This window comes from Caretta caretta, chromosome 7 (genome assembly GCF_965140235.1).
Source record: "Caretta caretta isolate rCarCar2 chromosome 7, rCarCar1.hap1, whole genome shotgun sequence".
Lineage (NCBI taxonomy): Eukaryota > Metazoa > Chordata > Testudines > Cheloniidae > Caretta > Caretta caretta.
In genome coordinates, this window is record NC_134212.1 from 46,564,332 (window position 1) to 46,590,263 (window position 25,932).

Sequence of the window (25,932 nt, forward strand, 5' to 3'; positions counted from 1 at the left end):
AGTCAGTGTTGGTCCTGCTTTGAGCAGGAGATTGGACTAGATGACCTCCTGAGGTCCCTTCCAACCCTAATATTCTATGATTCTATGTTCTCGTGTTTTTTTTCATGATGGTGATGAAGTTACGGAGAGGGTGTGATGTTTTGGGGACCACCCAGACCAGTAAGGGGTTTTGTCACTAACTGCCCTGTGACCTTGGGGGACTTCATGGTGGTTCAGATCCCTGACACCAGTAGCCAGCCCACAAGCACAAGGTCTCACCCTGGCTTTTATCAGGCTAGTTACTCCTTGCAAGGTGACACCAGGACCCCCTTCCCCCCCCCCCTTCCTGAATATCCCCAAATTCATCCTCCCTGAGTTTTAATTACCAGTACTTTGACTGTTCCCCACTGGTTTTTCACCCCCAAAGGTGTGAAACCAGTCCCCCAGTTACCAGCTTTCTTTGGGATACACACTTCACACAGTTTTGCACACCAGAAACCTGCTTGGGGTAAAAATAAACCAAAAGGTTCTTTAATAGAAAAAAACACAGATTCAGAGATAAAATAGAAAGAGAAAGGAAACATATACAAGTAACACTGAAAATCGACATAAAAATGCAACTTCAGGCTTTATATTTCCATATTAGATAAAATCCCTTTTTTTAATACAAGTTACTTATTGCCCATGAACAAGGGAATGGAAGGAGGACATACCAATTATCTAGTAGCACATAGGATATTGTTTGTGCTAGTACTAGATGCTAATTGATATGTCCTCCTTCCATTCTCCTCAGTGACTTACAAGCAATCCAGATTTGTAGACAGCCTCAACTTGTTGATGAGCAATGGGGTGTGCAGAGAGCAGCTGTTAGAAATTCAGCAGCATGCGAGACAGCTGTGGGAATGAGGAGGAGCAGCACAGATGGCACAGAGTTAAGATGGGAAAGAGAAGGAATGGTCTGGCTTGCAGAGAGTAGCTGTTGTTCTTCTGCAGCTCTTGTGTTCTATCAGAAGGCAGGATACTGGGCTAGATGGACCATTAGTCTTACCTAGTATGACTGCTTTTATGTTCTTATTGGAAGGTGAACAGCATGTAAGAAGTGGTAGGAAAGAAAAGGAGGCAGAGAATATGTAGCATGGCCATTGTCCAGTCGTGGAGATCTTTCTTACTGTGTGTCTGTGTAATACAGCTGAGATATAACAAAAACATTGGATCCAAAGAAATTAGTGGAGGAGCAATTTCCTAGTTACTCTGATAAGACTGGCCTCACAAAAGGATATTCCATAAATGGGCTTATCTATAATAAATTACCTCCCATGAAGAGATCATTTTATGAACTGACAGTTTCTGGCACAAGAACTCGACTTGGGTGTGCGTGATGGTACACCTGATGGTACACCTGATGGTATGTGGTGCATATTTGTTGTGGTAAATGATGATGACAACAGTGGATCTTTGCCTTGTATGGAAAAGTTCTCTTCCATTCTCCATTGTAAGACACAGAAGAGAATGTGCTGTTTATTGAACCATGGAAAAGGAAAGACCTAGGTCATCCTATTTCTTTGATGCACTAGTCTTTCATTTTCCTGATGTTGCATCCTTATAACAAACGTGTTGTGGAAATGGCCCTCTTGTCACTTAGATGCCTGCCTGCCTTTAAATCTTACTTCCTAGTTTCGTAAATGTGTTTGCTCAGACTTTCTGTTCATGCTTGGATCACTTGTACCAACCCCATTATGTACAATACCAATTCGTGTATTGTAAGGCCTGCTGCAGATGTCTCGGCCTCATGTTTGATTTTCCTAATATATTTGTCCCTTGCAAGTTTTTCCTGGAGGAAGTACGAGACTGGGCTGGATTTGAACCAGTTACATGGAGATGAAAGGCTCTGCGTCCCATTCCCTAGCCTCTGAACCATCCAATTCCTTCTTTTACCTAGTTGATAACTTCTTCTCAATAAGATATGTACAGGCAAGCCCTAATTACTATACAGTCCTAATGTGTTTCAGAGTTGTGATATGCTCCAAAGCAGTAAGAATATTTTGATGCTTCTAAGCCTTCACTGAATTCTAATGCCCTTGAAAATAAGATGCCTAATACCAATGGCTGTAGTTGCACATAGTGCCGGTAGGTACTGTCCAAGTTTCTGAAACAGACTTCTGAGTGAACTTCAGTCCTTAAATAAATACATCATATTATACTATTTCACTCCTGGAGCCCCCGCATATCTGTGCCACTATTTCTTAGTCACAGTCTGCTCTTGCTGGTCCTCTCCTAGTATTGCCTGCCAGTTGTTTCATGTTGCGGACTGTTGTTGTTCAGTAAGAGAGAGTTGACGTTTTGTCAAACTGATTTCACATGTCACCTTTCTAGAGGTTGTATTGTTTCATTATACTGCTGCAGTGTTTAGTTTTTTGTGCTCCCCACTCAGGTGACAGAGTTAAAAACTTAAAATTATGTCCCCGCAGTATTTTTCTTCACTATAGCTAGGGCCCTTTGTTTTCAGTTTTTATTTTATTTTTCCCAGGAATTTATCAGTGTTTATTACTACAACAACAAAAGCAGGTTAAAATCAGTGGGGAAAAAATATTATTTTTTCTGGGTAAATATCGGGGTTTATTTTGATTGATGGAAGGACAGGAGGAAAAAGTATTCAGTAGATTAATGCTTTGATGAACGGAATTCAATGTGATTTTCTGCAGAACTAAAACATGGGACCACACCATTTGCAGTGCTTACATTCAACTTCATCCTTTTCTTCTGTTTTTATTTTTTGAAAACTTTCAAATATTTCCTTTAGCAGCTGTGTTAGTCTGTATTCACAAAAAGAAAAGGAGTACTTGTGGCACCTTAGAGACTAACAAATTTATTTGAGCATAAGCTTTCGTGAGCTACAGCTCACTTTGCTCAAATAAATTTGTTAGTCTCTAAGGTGCCACAAGTACTCCTTTTCTTTTTGCAAATATTTCCTTGTGTTCTGAAATGTATTCTGATCCAGATTTTCCTTTTCTTCCCATTTTAGTGTGTCACATCTTTAAACCGTTATTTACTAACAACTTGAAATGTGTATGTGATGGGGTTGAGATTCAGATGCGCACATGTGCGTGCCTGTTTATTGTGTGCATCTTCTAGACTAATACAAAGCCTTACTTCAACAGTCAGCTTTGCATATACACATAGACTAATGTATTATAGTAATACATATATCTCATGCAATGTATTATATTTTTGTAATAAAACTTTTTTTTCGTATATTTGAATGATACAAAAGTAGGGTGAAAATCAGCAAAAACTGAATAATACTTTTTGTAAAACCTGGGATTTTTTTTCAGTACAAATCGGTTTAAACTGAAAGCGAAGGGGCTTAACTGTAGTTGAATAACAGGAGAAGAAATATATATACTTTCCTACTCCCACCTTTTTTCAGAAAAGGGCCTTGCTGTCTCTTGTGATAACATCACGTCTTGAGATGATCAGCTTTTCAGTGAATGAGGTTTTTGTTTGTATTATAGTAATTTAAGAGTTCCCTAGTCAGTGGATGCTTCATTCCAGTCCATCACCCACAGGCACATTGCTTTCTACAATGATTGAGTTTCTCTGTGAATGGAATCTGACATGGAGAAGGTGTCTGTAGCAAGGTTAGTCATGCATGATCATTAGCTGCATAGGGTGTCAAACATAGCCGTGAAAGCACTTGTTCCCTCCTGTTACCAGTGTTGTGGTGTGACAGCCCTGCTAGTCCAGAGGAGTGACTTTCTTGTGAGTGGGGAGAAGAGGTAAGTGGGATTTCCCCAGCATTCTCCCCCCACCCCCCCCGCACGCGCGCACACACACACACAGAGTTACATACAGTGTTGCCAGTTTAGTCGGTTGGAAATTTGAATTGAAACTGAAACATTAATACACATTTTAAAAGCATATACAGTATATGAGAAAATACTTGTATCTGAGAAAGCATAATGGGTTTGAAAAGTCTGAACAAAGACTAGCTTCCTCATACAGCTGTTGTTTATGACAATGTCGGTGCATTTGTTTCTGCTATATTGGCCTACCTTATAATTTCAAATTATGATTTGTAAGCAAGGTCTGAATGAGCTCTCCCCTGACAGCTAGTAATGAGCTAGGAGTGGATGTAAAGGCTTCAGGACCAGACTGTATTTACCTGAGCACACCTACTCTGCCTAGGTATCCAGCAGACAGAGCTGTGCCACCCAAGTTATCAATTTTGGCTAGTGTTGGGTTACAAATCACTATAGTATTAAATGTGGGGGTCATGAAATGTTGTTATCCTTATTTGTATGAGTAAAGTGCAGCAGAACTGTACTTAGCCTGACTGAATGAGGGGGGTCTCCCTCTGTGCTTAATTTGTGCAAGGGCTTGCCAGGGTTGAGCCCCAGCAACTCTAGGCTTGGCAGTTCATAGCCCTGTGACCTCTGGGCTTGCCACATCAGTTATGAAAGTAACAAACTTGCTTGAGCCCCGGCACCTCTTTCATTACAAATTAAGCACTGGTCACCCGCAACTGAACTGCACTCCCTAAGCAGGAGATTTGGATGCCAGATCCTAGTGAAGAGAGAGAGGGTGGGGCACAGGTATTTTGCTTGGTGGTGTGGGCTTTGCCTAAAAGTCACAGGCGCTATTTGACTGCGACGCTCTCCTGTTTAGGGAGAGAGCTGATTAGGCTCCATAAAGAGTCTTTTGGTTTAAGTGACCACTAGAGCTGAAAGCACTGATCATCTGGTCTAAGTGTTTAGACCTGCTGTGGGAGGGTGTTTCTGTGGAAGAAACAACCCAACCTGCACTAGCAGCAAGGTTCCTCCACTGAGAGCTGAAATCACTGAGAGCTCGCAGAGGTCACAGTGGCAGGTGGCAGCAAAAGGTTATGGTGCAGAACCGTTGGGGATGGAGTGATAGAGTGAATGGTGGCCCGACAAACAACAGCGGCCAGAGCATTTGTTTGTTGGACTGTGTTTTAGTGACTTCACTCCAGAATGCTAAATTTCTGCCTGGGAAACTTATACATTTCCTACTAGGTAAAGATTTTAACAATGCATTATTTGCCAAGGTCGTTATCTCACATCATCGCTATCTCAAGAGGTTATCTTGGGAAGTTTCTGTACTAAACTTTTTTGTTATAATTAATCTTTATGTAAGAACGGCCATATTGGGTCAGACCAATAGTCTATCTATCCCAGTATCCCGTCTTTCGACAGTGACTATTCCACGTGCATCAGAGGGAATGAACAGAACAGGGAATCATTGAGCGATCCATCCCCTGTCATCCACTCCCAGCTTCTGGTGAACAGAGGCTAGGGACACTCAGAGCATGGTGTTGCATCCCTGTCCATCCTGACTAATAGCAATTGATTGACTTAACTTCCATGAACTTACCTAGTTCTTTTTTGAACCCTGTTATAATTTTGGCCTTCACAACATCCCTGACAAAAAGTTCCATGGGTGACTGTGTGTTGTGTGAAGAAATACTTAGTTTTGTTTGTTTTAAACTTGCTGCCTATTAATTTCATTGGGTTGACTGACCCCTGGTTCTTTTGTTAAGTGAAAGGGTAAATAATACTTCCTTATTCATTTTCTCCACACCAGTCAAGATTTTATAAGCCTCTGTCACATGTCCCTTAGTTGTCTCTTTTCCAAGATGAACAGTCCCAGTCTTTTTAATCTCTCCTCATGTGGAAGCTGTTCCATACCCCTACTCATTTTTGTTTCCCTTCTCTGCACCTTTTCCAATTCCAATATATCTCTTTTTTTTTTTTTTTTTGAGAGGAGTGACCAGAACTGCACGTAGTATTTAAGATGTGGGCATATCATGGATTTATATAGTAAAATTGGAGTAGATTGGTTTGCCAGACGGGTCGGTTAAGCCAGTACTGACAACCTATATGAAAAGGCTGGAAAACACTATGCCTCTGGACTGCATCAACATGCAGAAAGCCTTATAAGCCAGTCACTGTCAAAGCCAATTTTAGAAGAACTTAATGAGGCTGTTAAGAATACTGGAGACACAACACAGTTTATGTGAACCAACATGGCTATTGCATCATACTTTCTTTTTAAGCAAGAGATATCACGCACTGCAAACTGGAGGTCAATGTTAAGTGCCTTGTCACTTGTTAATCCTGAAGTTGGACACTAGTTTTGAACAAGGCTGGCAAATGCTCGCTATCTTTCTGGGGAAAAAAAGCTCAGCTGACTCTTTAGAAACATGTGGTACAACAGTGAAAGACTCAGCAGTTGAAAAAGTGAAGAACTCTCTCACCATATTTAAAAAAATGTGCATATAAGGCTAATGACTGCACCAATGCAAATAGGCATCAAGTATTAAGTCATTGGGTATGTTATCTTGATGTCCGTGATAGGCCAGTAGATGCATTTTAGATGTTCAGGTTATAGAAGACACCATCAGCTGCGTCTGTCACATCTTAGAAGAGTTAAATGCTTGTAAATTGAACCCCAAACAGATGGCTGCTTGTGCATTTGATGGAGCTGCAAACTTCTTTGGAAGACATGGTGGAGCACAAGCTTTGCTCAGAGAAAAGTGTAACCCTGATCTCTCCTATACACACTGCAGAGGCCATCTACTCTAGCTAGCGCTAGGATGAATTGCAGAATCTTCAAAAGACATTAAAAGCTATAAATGTAATGGCTTTGTTATACTCACTCTTCTTTTCAGCAAGAGTCCAATAGGACTGAACGTCTTGGAAACAAAGAAGATACACTGGGACTGAAGTTCAAATTAGACCAACCTGGGAAAACCTTCTGGCTTTCTCATGAGCAATTCTTGGCTGTGGTCTTAAAATTACTGCAACGATTATTACTGGCTTTGGAAAGTATCCAACAAGATAGGACAGATCTAAGTAGTGAGGCTGGTGGGCTACTTTTGTTACTAAGTTCAGAGAAGACTATTGCCATTCTCTCTCTTGTAAGTCTGCTGTTGAAACCCCTTGGGTCATTAAACAATGTCATCCAGGCATCTGCTACAACAGTAATAGATCTCTGCCCATCAATAGAAGCTATCCTTGCATCAATCAGAAATATCCATTGAAAACGTACTGGAAGAAACAAAGGCTTCAGTCCAGAAGTTGACTAATGAAGTACTTATATTGACTCCCTACTTGAAGATGAGAGATGTCTGTTTTATAAAACACCTACAGTTGAGTGGAGTGAAGCACTACCAGAAATGGGGCTGCTATGTGATCACGACAGAATAGAAAATTTTGTACACAGAGTGGAATATCATACAATGAACTAATGAAGATTTAACTTCAACTTCTTCATCATCACTAGTGGTTTGATCCAATCTTTGTGCTATGTTTCCTGGGATGAAAGAAGTAGAAATTCATCTCTTGCTACTCCCAGTCACAACAGCTACAGTTGAGCGTTCTTTTTCCTCATTGAATAGAATTTTGTATTCTGAAAGAAGTCGCCTTCTGCCTGATTATGAGCATATCATGAAGAACTGGAAGTAACGGACACACAAGAAGACACCAAAGAGTTGTGCAAATATTACAACAAGAAACCAAGAAGGATGTATGTGTCGTGCTTCATAGTAGGCTTGAGTAGCCAACTTTAATTTCTGGGATTATTTTAAAACATGAGTTAAATCTAATAAATGGTTGTGAAACATTTTTCAGTTTTTATTATGGTGCCATACAGCTCACCTTCACCCTTGCCGTCTCAACCCTTGTCGGTCCTCGCCTCCCCTGTATATTCAAACACCTCCTGCTAATTTCAATTCCTGGGAAAAACACTAAAGGTCTGTCTCTTACAACCCCCCAAATCTCATTAGTGGCATTTTCATTGTGTTCAGATCCTTCTGGGGGTATGCTATAAAACATGTTAATGTAAGGAAAAAATAAACAGGTTACTCTGTTGTCTGTTGTTGTGTAACAAGTTTACAGGTTCCTGAGTGATTTTTTTCCAGTTTCACTTGCATGATCTGTTTTAGGTTAGCAAACACCATGTGGGCAGTTAGCAAAATCACATATAACAAAACTCTTCCCAAAGCCAAAAACTACTTATTTTCTAATTTCCCCCTTTCTCTTTGCCCTGATAATCTCTGGTGTATAGTTGAGAGTCTGTGCATCTCTGGCTGTAGATTTCCTGTTGCCTGTTGGAATTCCCCTTCTGTGGGGCCCCAGTTGAGTTTGAATGGTTATGTAAGGAGTTTTGTTTTATTCCGGTCTGCCGCTGTTAGTTGAAATGGATTGCAGGCAAAGTGAATGGGATCAGAACTGAGCAGTGTGCAACTTTGCTGCTCAAGCCACCAGAGAAAGAAGAGACACCTGCCCCCATACACGCCCGACCCCCCCCCCCTCACTTACATGCTCTTCTTCTGCCTTTTAAAACCTTCCCCTTTCTCAGGAGTGGCTGCGGTTACTGCCTCTGATTTAGCACATATGCTGATCCCAAACTAACAGGACAGAACAGCTCTGGTGATTGGTTCCCAGCTATCTAGCACCTACCTCACGCTGGGCTGTGCAGTTTGAGTGTCTGAGCAAGGGAGGGAGATAGTGACACTTCTACTGAGGCTAGAAACCAGGCAAATATAATCAGTTATAGAACAGTGACCCCGCTCCGCCACAGCTGAGTTCTGGAGGATATATGCTCACAAATTCCCACATACTGGGCTTGTGGAACAGAGCACTAAATGCTATTTACCAAAGTTATTTTCAGGAATACACAGCACCAGGGTTTTACTTAGCCTGCGTTCCACCCTGGGCTACTTTGTCACAGGGCATTTTCCCAGTTACGCATTCACAAAACTAGCAGAGCATCTTTAGTGCTTACTTTGCTCCTGGCAGAGATACAAACTGTTGGGAGTGACTAGAAACTTTTGGCCTGAGGACCCTGAGACTAGAATAGCTGAGGAGGCTGATAACTTGTTGCCATATTGACCCTCCGCTAAAACGCTGAACCAGCCACTTGGTCACTGACGGAGATCTTGCCTCAATCAGCAGAGTACATTGAGCAGCATGTTGCTCTTGGATGAGTCTCAGCAGTTTCCAGGTAAGATGCAGGGTTTTTTTCTCTTTTGTTTCCTGCTTTATGGTGACACTATTCATTTTAATACTTCCATGTTGGGATATGGCAGCTGATATTTGGAGAGTGCCTCCTAGAATCGCTCACTTGGGATCCAAGAAAGTTTTGCGAGGCACTGTTTTTGGTTTGGCATTTGTCTGACAGTGATGAATTTGGCTCAGATTTCAGGCCTTTCAATGCCTGTATAATTCTGACTGAGCAAATTTAAAAAAGAAGTTCCTTGTATTGTATGTATTTATTTATTTGCATTACTGGTTTTGTTGGTAAAATTGACGTTTTTAGTAAAGGAAGTGATAAAATCTTTTGTATCTGTCTGACGGGATCACAGCTCTAGTTTCTGCTGCTCTTTGAGTTGTAGGAGTAGTTATTTAGTGAACAAGGATGTTGTATTTTCAGTATTCTCTGTCCTTTTCCCTGTTTTGATGCATTTCTTGCTTTTCCTCTGTTCCTGATGGAGTTCTAAGAACACATGCTTGTAAAATACTTGCTGAGAGAGGATGGTGCTAACATATTGAAGCCACTAGCTCCTTGTTGAACCCTTGCTGACAACTGCAATACTTAAGGGCTCTGGTCAAGCAATACATGATCTCTCTACCACCATTCCCTATTTCCTAGCAGTCTCTAATTTGTGTCTGGCTGCCAAGAACTGCTCAGCTCTTTTTTCCTTTGTTTTCCCACTCCCATTAAGGGGGATGTACTAGGGAATATCAACATATAGTTTGCCTCATTGAGATGGAGCCTCTAATATTGGTCTCTGATGTGAAGAAGTAATGTTTGAGAGAAACTTCTCCTTTAGCCATTCACACTTACTGTACTATATTTTGGTTTTAGTATCAGGTGGGCCCTATATCAAAGATGGTGTTCTTTTCTTCTTACCTTACTGGAAGGATATAGGTTATGGGGTCTATTGCTCTATCTCATGAAGCTCATGTAAAGAAGACAATGGACTGTTCAGGGTCTGCCTTTAAGTTCCCTATCATGCATAGGGCCCAACGTGTGTGGTCCTTATTTGGAGTGTAAGGAAACAGTTCAGTGTGTGTCTGACCAGTAAACAGCCTCATGAAGTCTTATTAGAATCCATTTTGTTCACCTTATATGCCTTTGATGTGGAAGAGTGACTGTGCAGGCAGGATGAGTAAACCAAATCTGGAAGGGAGGGCATGGATGGGAAGAGGATTACATTCAGAATGACTTGGATAAACTAGGAATATGGAACATATACATGATTTATGTAACCCAGTGTAGGGTAATAGAGCTGAAGATAGGGAAGAAATAAGAAGGGAAGGTGGTTTCAATGGTGATACACTTGAGGTTACAGATTAGAGATGAGAGCAGTTCCTGGTTAGAGTAAGCCCAAGAATTATAAATGGAAAGATCTAGTTGGTGAAAGTTATGAAAGATTAGTCCTGCACAGCATTGTATTACACAGGGACTGGAGTTTGAGGCTTGAGCTCTGTCCTAGATTCCAGGCTGTCAGAGCACAGACAACTCTGAGGGTTGAAGGAGCATTTTGCTTGTGTTATCCAGCAGTCCCTATCTGGCTGGTGTGTTCTGGAGCAGTCCCTCTCTAATGGCAAGGATGTTTGCAATGGTACAAGTATTTGGGAAGGATTCATTTAGAGGATCCTCAGGACTTGGGTGTCCTGCATCGTGTGTGTGTGTGGCGGGGGAAAGGGGGAAATAAAATTCTAGGATGCTTCACGAAGTTAAGTTAGAACATTCTTATTTATTTGTATTGGCGTAAAGCCCTGATCAGAGATAGAACACTGTGTACTTACTAAATTTTAATAATCCTCATCAGTGATACTTTATGTTCTGTAGCCACTCATCCATCTCAGGATCTCAAAGTGCCTTGAAAACAATTCAGCCTTACAGCACCCCTGTGAGGTAGGGAATCACCCTTACCCCCATTTAATACTGGGGAAAAGCTCAGGCACAGAGAGATTAGGTAACTTGTACAAGATCACACGAATAGTCAGTGGCAGAGCTAGGAATACAACCCAGATATTTTGACTCTCTCGTTCTGCACAAGTTGGTGCTTCTCTCTCTCTCAAATGGCTCTTGATTGGTCTAATTCAGTATACTGCTCTTTAGGGGTAGATCAACCAGTATGTGCTGAACACACAGCATTTGTGTTCCCAGTTGTCAGCGCTCCATTTTGTCACATGTTTTTGGATCTGGAATTTTTCCAAATTTTTATGGTACCACCATGTGGTGAAATTTTGTGGTGTTACTGTACGCTGTCTGCACCCTGTTTCAGCTGAGTATATCATCATGTAAGGTAAATGACTGACAATGAAAAAACCAAACCACAAAACCCCTTCTCTCTGATGGCAGTGCTGATTGTAATATCTCCCTTCAGTGAGCCCAGTGCAGGGCCAGTGCTGCTTGTGGGAACACCATTTTTCTTTCTGGAACCTATTGAGCCAGTTGTTCCTTTCTTAAATGTTATGGGTCTGGGGTAGATAGTGGTGCCTCCTCTTGACATCATGGCTGCTTCTTCAGGCTTTGACTGATGTGATTCTTCTGATCACTGAACACTTGTGCAGCCCTTTTGTGTTCTGGGTCAGATTGGTTCAATGCTGCTGTCTCAGAGTATGTTGAACAGCACCAAGTGAAGTATTTCTAATTAAACAAAGTCCTTAAGAATTCCCCGACATTATTTTATGGACTGAAGCAGAAAGTGGCATTTGAGTTGAGGTCTGTGGGCTTTTTTAAATTCTAAATACCATATCAATTTTTTCAGTAAAAATTATGTTTAAGGAAGGAAGCCTAGTCTAGTGATCTGAGTGTAGGACCAGGGCTAGGAACTCAGGAGTTCTCATCTCAGCTCTGATACTGACTCTGGCTTCAGGGAAGCTACCCAATTTCATTGCCTCATTTTCCCTATCTGTAAAATAGACATGATATTTACTACTTCACATAGCTATTGCGAGGATCAATTAGTGCTTGTTAAAGCCCTTTGACATAAAATGCTTTGTAAGTGCCAGGTATTATTGTTTCTCTACTCTTCCATTGCACCATTGCCACGATAAACAATATCAGTGGTGGCAAAGGGACACTCACACACTGAAAGATACTTTGTGAAGGGATTATCTTTCATGCAGCTCTTTAAACACTGATCAAGATTAAATATCCTTTTTTCTAAACAAGCCCTGAATGAGGCTGTGGTGAGGGCTGGGAGCAAAGATTAGCATAAAAGTCTAATTTGCTGTCGTTGCTTTTTTTACCGTTTTTTGGTGGCCTTGGAACCGTGTGGCAGCAATAATCCCCTCTTTATTATCTCTCATTACCCTGAGGCTATCCTAGTATAAAACTAATACCATGACTTCCAACCTCCTGCAGTAAACTAATCCTTATGTAATCATTGAATAAGGCAAAATGCCTGCTCCCCTACCTTTTGTACTCATCCTATTTTCCAAGCCCCTGAAAATTACATGGATCTACAAAAATAATGATAGTCTCAAGACTGACCCATCTTGCAGGACACATGAGAAGCTGAGGAATATTTCTGTTTACTGGGGCTGAAATTTTCAACTTGGGTGCCTAAATCCATACTTAACCACCTAAATGAAAATGGTCTTATTTTTAGAGGTTCTGAACTTCCATTGAAATCAGTAGGTGTTCTGTGGAAAATCAGGTCACTTATTTTGGTACCTAATTTTTGGCAACCTGGTTTAAAAAATATATCGTGGGTTATTAGAATATTGGTTAACTGGGCTAAGCAGAAGCGAGGTTTCAGTGCCTTCCTACATACAAAAACAACGAGGAGTCCTTGTGGCACCTTAGAGACTAACAAATTTATTTGGGCACAAATTTTCCTACATACAATTACTGAAGTAGCAGCTTGCTGAAAACTTCTTGGCTCTGGAGACTGAAATATTTCCTGGCTTTATAGTATTGGAGTCATGCAGACATTAATTTGTCTAACAAAATTGGATGTGGAGGAGAATGATCGGAAGGACAAATGTGAGTGAATCACAGATGGGTTAATACTAGATGATGGAGGACAGTTCTGGGATTTTGGGGTGTGCCTGAATTCAGGAGTGCCTGAATTGTGTGTGTATGAGAGGGCTGTTCCATTTAATATTTTGAGGGTAGTGGTTATAAAGGTGGATACATTCTAGATATTATAATAGGGATGCTGGATGATAATACCCTGCATTTCTTTGGATCCTTCCATCTGAGGATCTCAAAACACTATGTGAATATTTAATTGAGCTTTACAACATCCCTGTTAGAGTGATAGTACATCTGTGTCAAAGCTAGACATAGAAAGCAGGTTCCCTAGCAGCTCTCAGTCCTGGGCTCTAGCCATTAGACCATGGTTCTTGGCATAGATTAGGAAGAGGATGTTATTTGAACAGCGGCATGCATTTCAAATTTTGTGTGTTGGGAGTAGTGTTGTCTAGCACCTAGACTAAGAAGGGGGCTGTTGTGGGATCGATGTAGTTATACATAGCTTGGACTTGGCTGGAACAGCTACTTGCTTTCCTCCTTCAGCTCGGGGTGTTGATGCTTGTAAGTGTGTTTCATACAAAAGCTTATATAAGTGCTCTTTAGTGTTTATGTAACTCGGATCTCTTTAATGTGTGCAGCAGTGAGGCCTGGCCAGAATAAGAGCTTTTGGATATCTGGGGCCTGGTTCTGCTTGTATAATCCCAGGGTTAGAAGATCTATTGTTTGTCACCAAAGTTAGCCTTTTGATGTTCCAGTGTGCCTCTGAGCACTCTTGGCCCTTTTCATTCCTTCTCCATTTTTGTGTTGCTTCTTTCTGACTCCTTTTTTTTTTCCTGTTTGAGTGGTTCTTTTTACTTGTGAATGATTTTTTCGGGCCAGAAATGAGTTTTCTTGTGTAGCATACATCATCTGCAACTGATGCACTATGAAAACCTCGGAAAAAGAAAGGGAATTTTTTTTTTTTTTAAACTTCCAATGTTCTGGGTTCCTTCACACCCAGAAGGAATTTGGAGGTCACTCTCCTTCTCTCCCTTCAAGATTTCCCTTTTCTTTCTTTCACCCCTATAACTGAAGAGTCTTCAGTGGTACCTTCTTCAGAGCCTGTTAACGTATTATCCCTCCATTCCAGAGCCAGATGGGGGTCCTATTATAAAAAGCACCGCTGCCTTGTTCCCTCTCTCTGCAGGTCCTAAGGATGTTGCCTTTATACTACAGTGAGTGATCACTTTATAAATATCTAGATAAATGAAAAATGTGTTACCAGAAATGCAAGTGAAACTGTTTGTTATATTCATACGACATACTCTGCCTCTAGTTTTTGAGACCAGTACAAAAGAGAGACCTGGCGTTGTTAACTCCTAGATAAGTCAGCAGCGCTAATGAGGACAGCGGAGTTGATATGTGTGCTGTGTGACAGGCCAGAGGAAGCATCAGTCATCAGAAGGAAAGCTCTGGGGCTGGAGCATGTACAGACTGGAAGATTCACTTTTGTGCCTCAGAGTATAGCCGTGATCGTGCTTCATAGCAAGGTACAAGCTTAGCAGCCTACACTGTGTGCAAATCTGAGGAGTGAGAGTGAGTGGGAATTAGGTTATGTTCCCTCTAACAATTGCTTTTCATTGTCTTCATTTCTTCAGTGAGGGTAAGGTGTAGGCTATGCTAAGAGAGGCTGCTGTGCTGCCTGCTTTGTAAGGGATCAGAGTTTAGCATCCCTAGGCAATGGTTACCGAGGACTTTGCCCAGCTGAGGTCAAGATGAAGCATTGCTTGCTGGGAGTAGTAGTCTCTGCAAGTTGCGTCTCTGCAACAGAGACTTTACTATGCACTGCAGACTTCTGAGCTGCATTTGGCTACTCCTACAGGGCGAGAGGATTCCTCACTTGGCTCTTTAGCAAACTTCTCCAGTGGAGTGATATTGAAAGTTGTTTTCTCCAGTCCTCTGTTCAGTCCCCACAAGGCAGGGCTGCTGGAACAGGGGGGAGGGAGGGAAACGGGACAGGGGGCCATGGCCCTCCGGCTTTCTGAAAGTGGAGGGGCCTGTTCTGTCCACTTTTTGCCACCCGCCTCACCCCTCCTCTTCCCTCCAGACCCTGACCAGCTGGGGAGCTTGAGCACCTGTGGAGAGCTGCAGACCCTCCATTTGCCTGGGAGAGTAGCGGGAGCAGCCCCTGGCCCATGTCCCTGCCCCCTGGACCTCCCACACAGGGCAGCTGAAGGGTCTGTGGCTCCCCACAGCTGCCTGGGTGGCTCTTACCATGGCCAGGTTGCGGCTTCGAGGCCTGGACCCCCAGCCAGAGCTGGGTTGGGGTAAGAGCTGCGCAGGCAGCTGTGGGGAGCGTGGGTCCCTCCACCTGCCCTGGGTGGGGAATCCGGGGGGGGGATGGGGACATGGGTTGGGGAGGGCAGGCTCTCTGGCTTGGCTGGGGTGGGGCCTCGGGGGGAAGAGGAGGGGCAGGGCCACAGAGGGGGTAGTGGTCCCTCCTCCCACCCCCCTTTTTGGGAAGGCTCTGCTGCCCCTGCCACAAGGTAGACTTGAGTGGGGAAAATAGGAAAGGGGAAGTATAGTGACTGCAAAAGAGCTGAGTACCTGGAGAAGCAAAAAATGCAGGACAGAGAAGAGAATGTGAGTGAGAGAAAAGAGGAAGATAGCAAAAGCTGAGAATGAAATGTAGCAGATCACAGACGTAGGCGAAAGGGCTAACTGTGATGGATACTGGTTGTAGAGCTGGCTGTCTATACAGTATGATGATCTATTCAAGAGGGTGGGGGGAGATTTCTTATATATTCCTCTTGGCCCTGCTAGCTTTCAGCTTTCAAGAGTGGTTGTATGTGTGTGCTGGGGTGGGTGGGTGTGTCAGCTTATGTAATGGTTACATAATTAGCTCTTTGTTAGGCTGCTCTGGGTGGGAGGGACCTAAAGCTGCTGAGTTGCTTGAAGGGGCTGAGGCTGATTATTTTAAAATGAGAACAAAGTCTTTTTGCTCTCTAATTAGCTGGCCTGATAGAAACTGCAGAGGTTTTCAAAGACTCTGGACCCTGTGAGCTGGTGGGGACTGTTTTCTTTCCTTCCCTAAGAGACGTGGATTAATTTGTTTGGGCACGTAGAGCCAGGGATTATCATAGAATAATGGAAATGCAGGGCTAGAAGGGACCTCTGGAAGTCATCAAGTCCAGCCCCTTGTGCTCAGTGAGGCAAGACCAAGTAAACCTAGACCATTGATCTCAGGTGTTCAATCTGTTCTCAAAAACCTCCAGTGATGGGGATTCCGCAGCCTCCCTTGGAAGCCCGTTCCAGTGCTTTATATCTTCATAGTTATTAAGTTTTCCCTCGAATCTAACCAAAATCTCCCGTCCTGCAGATTAACCCCATTACTACCTGTCCTTCCTTCAGTGGACATGAAGAACAATTGATCACCGTCCCCTTTATAATACCCCTTAATATATTTGAAAACTGTTATCAGGTCCCCCTCAGTCGTCTTTTGTCAAGACTAAACGTGCCCAGGAAAAGAATAAAATGGAGTTCCTGAGCACATTGAGCACCATCACCTGAAGTGTCCTCGAGGCCTACCTGCAGTCTGGCAATGGTTGCAGCATGGGCCGTGGGTGAACCACGGCTTGGGGAGGCTAGGCCCCGGCCTGGCCCACCCCTTCTGCCTCAGGCCCCCCCCTTCTGCCATCCCCAAGCCCAGCACCTCCCAGTACCCCCCAGCCTTGGGTTGCCCGAGTGCCTCCAGCCCCAGAGCACTGGGAAGGTGGCACGCATGCCCGCAACCCCAAAGCGCCGGGCAGGCGGCACATGATCCCCCCGCCCCGCAAGCCAGAGCACTGGGCTGGGCAGCAGCATGTGGCCTCTTTCCCCCCCCCCCCCCCCAAGCCCTGGAATGCCAAGCGGGCGCATGGTGCGCAGCCCCTCCCCAGCCCTGGAGCACTGAGCTGCGCACTGCCCCTCCCCAGCGCTAGAGCACCGGGCGGGTGGCGTGCAGACCCTCCTTCCTTCCTCAGCCCCGGAGCGCTGGATGATGCAGCCCCGTCATAGCACTTAGGATCCCCAGTCACAGACTGGGACCTCATTGTACCAGATGCTGTACAAACATGAAACAAAAAGATGGTCCTTGTCCCAAAGGGTTTACAGTCTAGTTGGTTCTAAATACGGTTTGCGTTGACATGCAGCACATTGAATACGTGGTTAGTAACCACAGAAGCTAAACCAGATTCATCCTTGCCAGCTGCCTGGGCTGGCACATGACATTTGTCCTGTATCCAGGTTGTAACATTGTTGTTTAGCTAGGACCCCCAAACTATGCCAGTGCAGCCAGTTTGGCCGGCGGGCCTTCCTCCAGAACCCTGAGTGGGTAGGATTATCCAGTGTGCAGTGCTGCACATGTTGCTGGTGGCACTCCCTTGGCTGAGGCAGTATGGAATAACTGCCCAGACTTTCCCAGAGGACACTGGTGGTGTAAACATGGTTAGGCAGCTGTGGATGCGCAAACATGGTTGACAAATTGTTACATTGTGAAAAAAGCTGCTTATTGAAGCTGTGTCAGATTAGCAGTTCAATCGAATGTGTACTCGGAGCAGTGCTGCTATAACGTTCCTTCACTCCCTCTGTCACAAAGAGCAAAAGTGTTACTAGTGCAAGACTGATGGGAGATCAGTGTTTAGCACAAGATTTAAACTGTCTCTACAGTAGGGAATTTAACGGAAATAAATCCCACTGATTCCAATGTCAGCTCAGCTGCACAGGTGTTAGAGCCACTGGGAGTTGTAGCCTAGACAAGATTCCAGTATCTTCTGGTGGTTTACCTGTGTGTTAAGCCTACTGAAAAGGAGCTTTATTTGACATAGTGGTAAAAATGTACCCAGCCATGGGAACCTTGCTACACGACGGCTCCCACTGGTTCTAATACCACTTCAGCTGAACCGATGAGATTTTTTGATAAAGTCCCTAATGTGGAGAAGACGTTATTGTCCAGATGGGTATATACCATATGTGTTGTCATACTGCAGTCCTTTTCTTAGAAATAGCATACACAGGGCAAACAACTGGGTTTAACTATTAAATGAAATATGGTAGTGGTTGAACAAGGTTCTAGTTTGACGAGTTATGTTTTGTTTGAACAGGGACAAACCATTTTATCAGAGTTCAGAGGAACAGCCGTGTTAGTCTGTATTCGCAAAAAGAAAAGGAGTACTTGTGGCACCTTAGAGACTAACCAATTTATTTGAGCATGAGCTTTCGTGAGCTACAGCTCACTTCATCAGATGTATACCGTGGAAACTGCAGCAGACTTTATATACACACACAGAATATGAAACAATACCTCCTCCCACCCCACTGTCCTGCTGGTAATAGCTTATCTAAAGTGATCAACAGGTGGGCCATTTCCAGCACAAATCCAGGTTTTCTCACCCTCTACCCCCCCCACACAAATTCACTCTCCTGCTGGTGCTAGCCCATCCAAAGTGACAACTCTTTACATAATCAAGTCGGGCTATTTCCTGCATAGATCCAGGTTTTCTCACATCCCCCCCACCCCCATACACACACAAACTCACTCTCCTGCTGGTAATAGCCCATCTAAACTGACCACTCTCCAAGTTTAAATCCAAGTTAAACCAGAACATCGGGGGGGGGGGGGGTAGGAAAAAACAAGAGGAAACAGGCTACCTTGCATAATGACTTAGCCACTCCCAGTCTCTATTTAAGCCTAAATTAATAGTATCCAATTTGCAAATGAATTCCAATTCAGCAGTTTCTCGCTGGAGTCTGGATTTGAAGTTTTTTTGTTTTAAGATAGCGACCTTCATGTCTGTGATTGCGTGACCAGAGAGATTGAAGTGTTCTCCGACTGGTTTATGAATGTTATAATTCTTGACATCTGATTTGTGTCCATTTATTCTTTTACGTAGAGACTGTCCAGTTTGACCAATGTACATGGCAGAGGGGCATTGCTGGCACATGATGGCATATATCACATTGGTGGATGTGCAGGTGAACGAGCCTCTGATAGTGTGGCTGATGTTATTAGGCCCTGTGATGGTGTCCCCTGAATAGATATGTGGGCACAATTGGCAACGGGCTTTGTTGCAAGGATAAGTTCCTGGGTTAGTGGTTCTGTTGTGTGGTATGTGGTTGTTGGTGAGTATTTGCTTCAGGTTGCGGGGCTGTCTGTAGGCAAGGACTGGCCTGTCTCCCAAGACTTGTGAGAGTGTTGGGTCATCCTTTAGGATAGGTTGTAGATCCTTAATAATGCGTTGGAGGGGTTTTAGTTGGGGGCTGAAGGTGACCGCTAGTGGCGTTCTGTTATTTTCTTTGTTAGGCCTGTCCTGTAGTAGGTAACTTCTGGGAACTCTTCTGGCTCTATCAATCTGTTTCTTTACTTCTGCAGGTGGGTATTGTAGTTGTAAGAAAGCTTGACAGAGATCTTGTAGGTGTTTGTCTCTGTCTGAGGGGTTGGAGCAAATGCGGTTGTATCGCAGAGCTTGGCTGTAGACGATGGATCGTGTGGTGTGGTCAGGGTGAAAGCTGGAGGCATGCAGGTAGGAATAGCGGTCAGTAGGTTTCCGGTATAGGGTGGTGTTTATGTGGCCATCGTTTATTAGCACTGTAGTGTCCAGGAAGTGGATCTCTTGTGTGGACTGGACCAGGCTGAGGTTGGTGATGGGATGGAAATTGTTGAAATCATGGTGGAATTCCTCAAGGGCTTCTTTTCCATGGGTCCAGATGATGAAGATGTCATCAATATAGCGCAAGTAGAGTAGGGGCTTTAGGGGACGAGAGCTGAGGAAGCGTTGTTCTAAATCAGCCATAAAAATGTTGGCATACTGTGGGGCCATGCGGGTACCCATAGCAGTGCCGCTGATCTGAAGGTATACATTGTCCCCAAATGTGAAATAGTTATGGGTAAGGACAAAGTCACAAAGTTCAGCCACCAGGTTAGCCGTGACATTATCGGGGATAGTGTTCTTGACGGCTTGTAGTCCATCTTTGTGAGGAATGTTGGTGTAGAGGGCTTCTACATCCATAGTAGCCAGGATGGTGTTATCAGGAAGATCACCGATGGATTGAAGTTTCCTCAGGAAGTCAGTGGTGTCTCGAAGGTAGCTGGGAGTGCTGGTAGCGTAGGGCCTGAGGAGGGAGTCTACATAGCCAGACAATCCTGCTGTCAGGGTGCCAATGCCTGAGATGATGGGGCGCCCAGGATTTCCAGGTTTATGGATCTTGGGTAGTAGATAGAATATCCCAGGTCGGGGTTCCAGGGGTGTATCTGTGCGGATTTGATCTTGTGCCTTTTCAGGAAGTTTCTTGAGCAAATGCTGTAGTTGCTTTTGGTAACTCTCAGTGGGATCATAGGGTAATGGCTTGTAGAAACTCGTGTTGGAGAGCTACAGTGGGGTGGGAGGAGGTATTGTTTCATATTCTCTGTGTGTATATAAAGTCTGCTGCAGTTTCCACGGTATACATCTGATGAAGTGAGCTGTAGCTCACGAAAGCTCATGCTCAAATAAATTGGTTAGTCTCTAAGGTGCCACAAGTACTCCTTTTCTTTTATCAGAGTTGAATTTCATATTCTTGCTCAGGTAAGAGTGGTTGTTTTTTTTTAAATTCTGGCCACAGCTGTTTGTCACCTAGTGTGTTAAATATAGTTTGGAGCAAATTCAGAAGAGAGGAAGGAAAATGCATGCAGAAAAGTAAATATACAAAGAGACTGAAAGACAGATAGGGAAACGTACTGGAGACAGCTCCACCCTCCTGCTGTGTAGACTCTGAATTGTGTTTGCACTGCACTACCCTCTGCTGGTACTCTGCTGGAGAAGAGTCAGTGCAAAGGGAAGAACCAGTGCTGCATCAGTAATTGCCAGGGGGCAGAAAGAGAGGTGGTTCCCTCTCCAAAATGAACATGACTTTGTTCCTTTCTAATTGTGTCCAGGGCTCAGGGGCTCAGGGTAGGATGGTAGCAGGGATACCAATGGCTTTGTTTGCTCTGGGAAAGTTACTGGGTTAATGACTCAGCCTGTAGAATGTGGTCACGTTGCTGCTGTTGCTGTTTCCCTTTGCCCTATTTTATCCAATCCTTTGATCTAGTTATATAATTCTGAATCAAGACAAAGCAATGTTAAAGACCTGTGGGTAATGTGACCAAACTGCATCTTGAGCTCAAATGGTAGAGCTCTTATCTGAGAAGCCCAGGAAACAGGATTCTTTTCTGAGCACTGATTTCTCCCTGTAAATGAATATAATGCATGGTCTGTGAGCCTGTTTTGTTTAGGGAGGCATGTTGTAGTAATAGACTCTAAAGACCCACAAGGTTCATAACACTGAGATCAGTTTTTCTGTGTCTACATTTGCAGCAAAACAGTGTTCCCTATTCAGCACAAGGTCAGCTGTACCTATTGCTGGCACCTGTTGCTGATCACCATTCTTCTGGCATAGACAGGGCTTAATGGTATGGATGTGCATAGAAAACGGCGCATTCTGTGGCCCAGGATGTGTTGTGTTCAGATGTCCTGCATTAATTCTGATTTAGATTGGGGGCAAATGGAAATAGTTCTGGGAGATGTCTTAACAGAATCTCTGCTGGGCTGAGCTTGCAGTGCTGTTCACTTTGCTCAGCTAGCAAAATACTGTTCTCGGGACCCCAGCTTTGAGGGGGAGAAATTGGTGGTAAGACTAATGTAATTGGTGTGTCAATGTGTCAGCCTCTAGTGGCACCTGTGTGCATGACATGTTACACTGTGGTACTTGTCGTTACCGCAGCCATCTCTCCTTTCAGAGGGGACTCCACGAGTTTCCAGAGATGCTGGTATCACTGACATATTGCCTGTTTTCCTCTTTCTTGTCACAGCCTTTTCCCCCCCCCTTATCTATTTCAAAGGCAGACCCTTTCCCAGTCATTGTAGTTCTCTGATTTAACTCTTTGTATAGGAGGAGCAGAGTTGATCCTGAGATGGGGTTGCAGGTTATCCCTCTGCTGTTAAAACTGGACAGCAGTTTTTGTGGAATGCTAGACCATTTTCCTTTTACAAAGCTTGTTGGAACTTCCCTCCCAAGTGGAACTCATTGCCAGAGGATGCTGTGAGTGAAGGCTAAATGTATAATGGGGTACAAAAAAGAATTAGATAAGTTAATGGAGGATAGGTCCATCAATGGCTATAAGCCAAGGTGGTCAGGGATGCAACCTCCATGCTCTGGGTGTCCCTAAATCTCTGCCTGATGCTGGCACAGGACAACAGGATGTATCACTCGATAATTGTCCTGTTCTGTTCATTCCATCTGAAGTGTCTGGCACTGGCTACTATCAGAAGACCGGATACTGGGTTAGATGGACCACGGGTCTAACCTAGTATGGCCATTCTTATGTTCTTGTAGCCCTTAGTAGCACGCATCTAATGCACGTTGACTTTTAGCTGCATCTAGACTTGTAGGTTCCCAAATGCAGTATAAATGGTTATGGGCTACTTTTAGCTCCCTCTCCTAATCAATACTAATGCTGGCCACTAGAAGGAAGTAAAGTTTCAGGCCAGAAAATATTGTGCCTGAGTTAGAATCTGTTCACTTTGTTTTCATGTTAGGGCCCTAGAGGTTTTTTTTTTTTTTTCTCTCTCTGGCTCTGTCTTTAGTGATGCAGCCTCCTCTTTCACAGGAGACAGACACTGGCCTGAGAACTTTAACACTGTATTTAGTAGCATCTTCAGTGCAGAAAGGTCAGTTCATAATTTTGGCCTTCAAAGAAACATACAACCAAATGAACAAGAAGAGGGATGAATGATTCCAGTTGGTCTTTGAGCTCGGTCTGCGGTTAGCAGGTGTATAAAAATGACTGACAGCATGGGATGGTTGTTTACAATTTGTTCTTGCCTTTTCTTTTCAGACCAGCCCCAGGAAGATGTGTTCAGTAGTGACCATGTTCAGCATGGGGAGGATGGGGAATGGCAACGCTCTACTTCAACTACCTCATCTCAGAGCGAGCGGGCAGAGCGACTCTTGCAGAATCAGCACAAGAGCCTGGCCTCTGAGGACACCAAAAAGAAGAGGGCTCAGAAACCTTCTCACATGAGGAGGAACATAAGGTGGGCAGCAATAGAATTGGGAAGGGCAGAGGATCCCACAGTCTTAATGGGGGAAAGTGGAGTCTATTCAGTTGAATTTATATTGCTTCTAGGCTTTTGCCACCAGCTTCGGTAGAAAACCAAACAATCTGTTAAAACCAAATCATATTACTGGGGGGGGGCAAGTAAACTGTTTGAGATCTCAGAAGATTAACATGTTCAGCTCCAGAGCAGCAAATATATGAAATCAGCAGAATAATTCACATCTAGGTTTTAAAACCAAATACATGAAAATCAGTTCCACCATTACATTCTAATCAATACCTGAGTTCAGAGTGTGTCTCTTCTCTATTAGAGCTGATGATATTGTAAGTTCCCTAAAATAAATCCTTTCCCTGCACTACTTTAGGTGTTTATTTGCAAGAAAGCTCAGGGCGCAGCCAATGACTAAAAAGTCCGTTTCTCCTTCATTTTACATTGTAGTAATTTGAGATTTTTTTAGGTCCCCTCCTATATTCTGTGACAGGATGGAGGGCTATAAGAAGTTTGCAATAACATTTATTTACGGGGAACTAGATGGCTCAGAGGAGTCATAATGGAATGTGGCATCTTACACCAGCTGATGGCGGTTTGATGCCCCTGTGTGAAAAGAATTAGTGGTCTTGGTCTGGTTCACATGGCAGTTAGTACTAATTAGCCCTCTTGTTGGCAGCCTCAACCCAAGGAACAATAGTTTAGTGGGCCATGGATACCAAGATATCTCCTTACTCATGGAGGAGGAGGTTCCTACATTTGAGGGCGAGAGTGAATTGGCAGGGCAGGGTGAGGAAGCCTTGGACTGCCACTGATCAGACTGTACCTATATTCTGGATAGAGGAATTCAGTCTTCAGAGCTGCAAATCTCTCACCTTTCACATTAATCTGAAAGGGGAAAAACGGAACCTTCCAAAACTCATGGGATTACCTGTAAAGTGGTGTATTTAAGTTAACCCCTAAGCATATTTGGAATGCAGGTGGTGTCATGGTTCCTGGAAAGAACCAGAAGAACAGGAAAGTGATTTGAAAGTACTTATTTCCTCTTTTGCTGTTGTAGGCTTTTAGATAGGTGCTTTGTCTCCTAACAGATTTCCCTGATGTTGTGCCATTGCTGCTGTACGTGGACTCTAATACCATAGAAATAAATAACATACGTATCCTCTGTTGTTCACAGAAAGATCCTTTCAAGTTTACTGCTACTAGGCATCTCAGCATAGACACACACTTGTCCACTCACCTTTTCCATCCATCCAGCATTTTGCTCCTGTCAAACACCAGCCCTTTCCTCATACAACAGTAGCAGTTACAGGCAGTTAAAAAAGCGAGCAGCCTTCCCTAAAATTGTAGTTGTCATGCTATGGCTTTTGGCTATGATGTTCTTAGTCTGTGTAGCTTACGTTCTTTCTGGAGGTTGTCATTCCTCTTGTGGGTCAGCTATGAAACCACCCAAGTTATTTGGGATAGACTGTTTCTTGGTGTAATGAAATAATATTTTCTGTGTTTGCCCATGTGCTCAGAAAGCTGCTGCGGGAGGATCAGCTTGAGGCTGTGACAAAAGCAGCCCAGCTGGAAGAGTTGGAGAGAAGGAAACGGCTGGAGCAGCAGCGAAAGGACTATCCAGCAGCCATCCCCACTGTACCGCTAGAGTTCCTTCCAGGTAAGCAGAGAGCGGCATTCACTAAAGCAAGTTTTAAGGATAGCAGCTGAAGAGGAATAGAAAGTGGTATTCTCCCCAGCCCAGGGGTGGGCAAACTATAGCCCAAGGTCTACATGCGGCCCATCAGACCTTTCAATCTGGCCCTCGAGCTCCTGCTGGGGAGCAGGGTTGGGGGCTTGCCCCACTCCTGCACTTCAGCCAGGGAGTGGGGTCGGTGGGCTTGCCCTGCTCCAGGTGTGCCATGGCGTGTCCCCTCTCCGGCTCCTGCACATAGGGGCAGACAGGAGGCTCCACACACTGCTCCCGCCCCAACTGCTGGCTCTGCAACTCCCATTGGTCGGGAACCGCGGCCTATGGGAGCTGCAGGGGTGGCGCATGCAACCGGGGCAGATCGCAGAGCTGCCTGGCCGCACCGCCGCATAGGAGCCGGAAGGGGGACATGCCGCTTCTTCCGGGAGTTGCGTGAGGTGAGCGCCGCCCGGAGCCTATACCCTTGACCTCCTCCCACGCCCCAACCCCCTGTCCCAGTCCTGATCCCCTTCCCGCCCTCAGTCCCAGCCCAGAGCACCCTCCTGCACCCCAAACCCCTCATCCCCAGCCACATCCCAGAGCCTGCACGCCTAGCCGGAACCCTCAACCCCCTGACCCCCAGCCCAGAGCCCCCTCTTGCATGCACCCTGAGCCCCTCATTTCCGGCCCCACAGGTTTTCTGGAACCCGCACCCCCAGTCCAGAGCCCGTACCCCTTCCCACACCCCAATCCCTTGCCTCAGCCTGAAGTCCCTTCCCATACTCGGAACCCCTCTGCTCCACCCACAGCCCGCTCCTGCACCCCAAGCCCTTCATTCCTGCCCGCACCTCCAGCCAGAGCCCTCACCCCCTCCCACATCCCAACCCCATGTCCCAGCCCGGAGCCCCCTCCCGCACCTGAACTCCTCATTTCTGGCCACACCCCCAGCTGGAGCCCGCACCCCCTCCCGCACCCCAACCCGCAATTTTATGAACATTCATGGCCCGCCATACAATTTCCATACCCAGATGTGGCCCTTAGGCCAAAAAGTTTTCCCACCCCTGCCCTAGTCCCACACTCAAACCAAAGTCTGTGTTTTGGCATGTCAAAACCAAACATCACTCTGAGTATTTGGTGCAAATGTTCACACTTCTTTCTTCCATGTTTTGACCAGCAGTGAAATAA

At 44.6% G+C, this 25,932-nt stretch overlaps 1 protein-coding gene across 6 annotated transcripts in view; it reads left to right on the top strand.

Moving 5' to 3' along the window:
* Positions 1-25,932, top strand: part of RAD54L2 (RAD54 like 2) — an 83,651-nt gene that overhangs the window by 29,998 nt on the left and 27,721 nt on the right. For 5 of the 6 annotated variants that reach the window (XR_007357589.2, XM_048857368.2, XM_048857371.2 and 2 more), the window contains exons 3-4: positions 22,868-23,066; positions 24,599-24,738. Coding sequence is in view for 5 of the 6 variants with exons in the window: in XM_048857368.2 (XP_048713325.2) it covers positions 22,868-23,066; positions 24,599-24,738 (339 nt within the window). In the remaining variant the exon portion in view is untranslated. Of the gene's footprint in view, positions 1-8,635; positions 9,004-22,867; positions 23,067-24,598; positions 24,739-25,932 lie in introns of those variants that run through there. The other variant, XM_048857369.2, reaches the window with a different exon arrangement.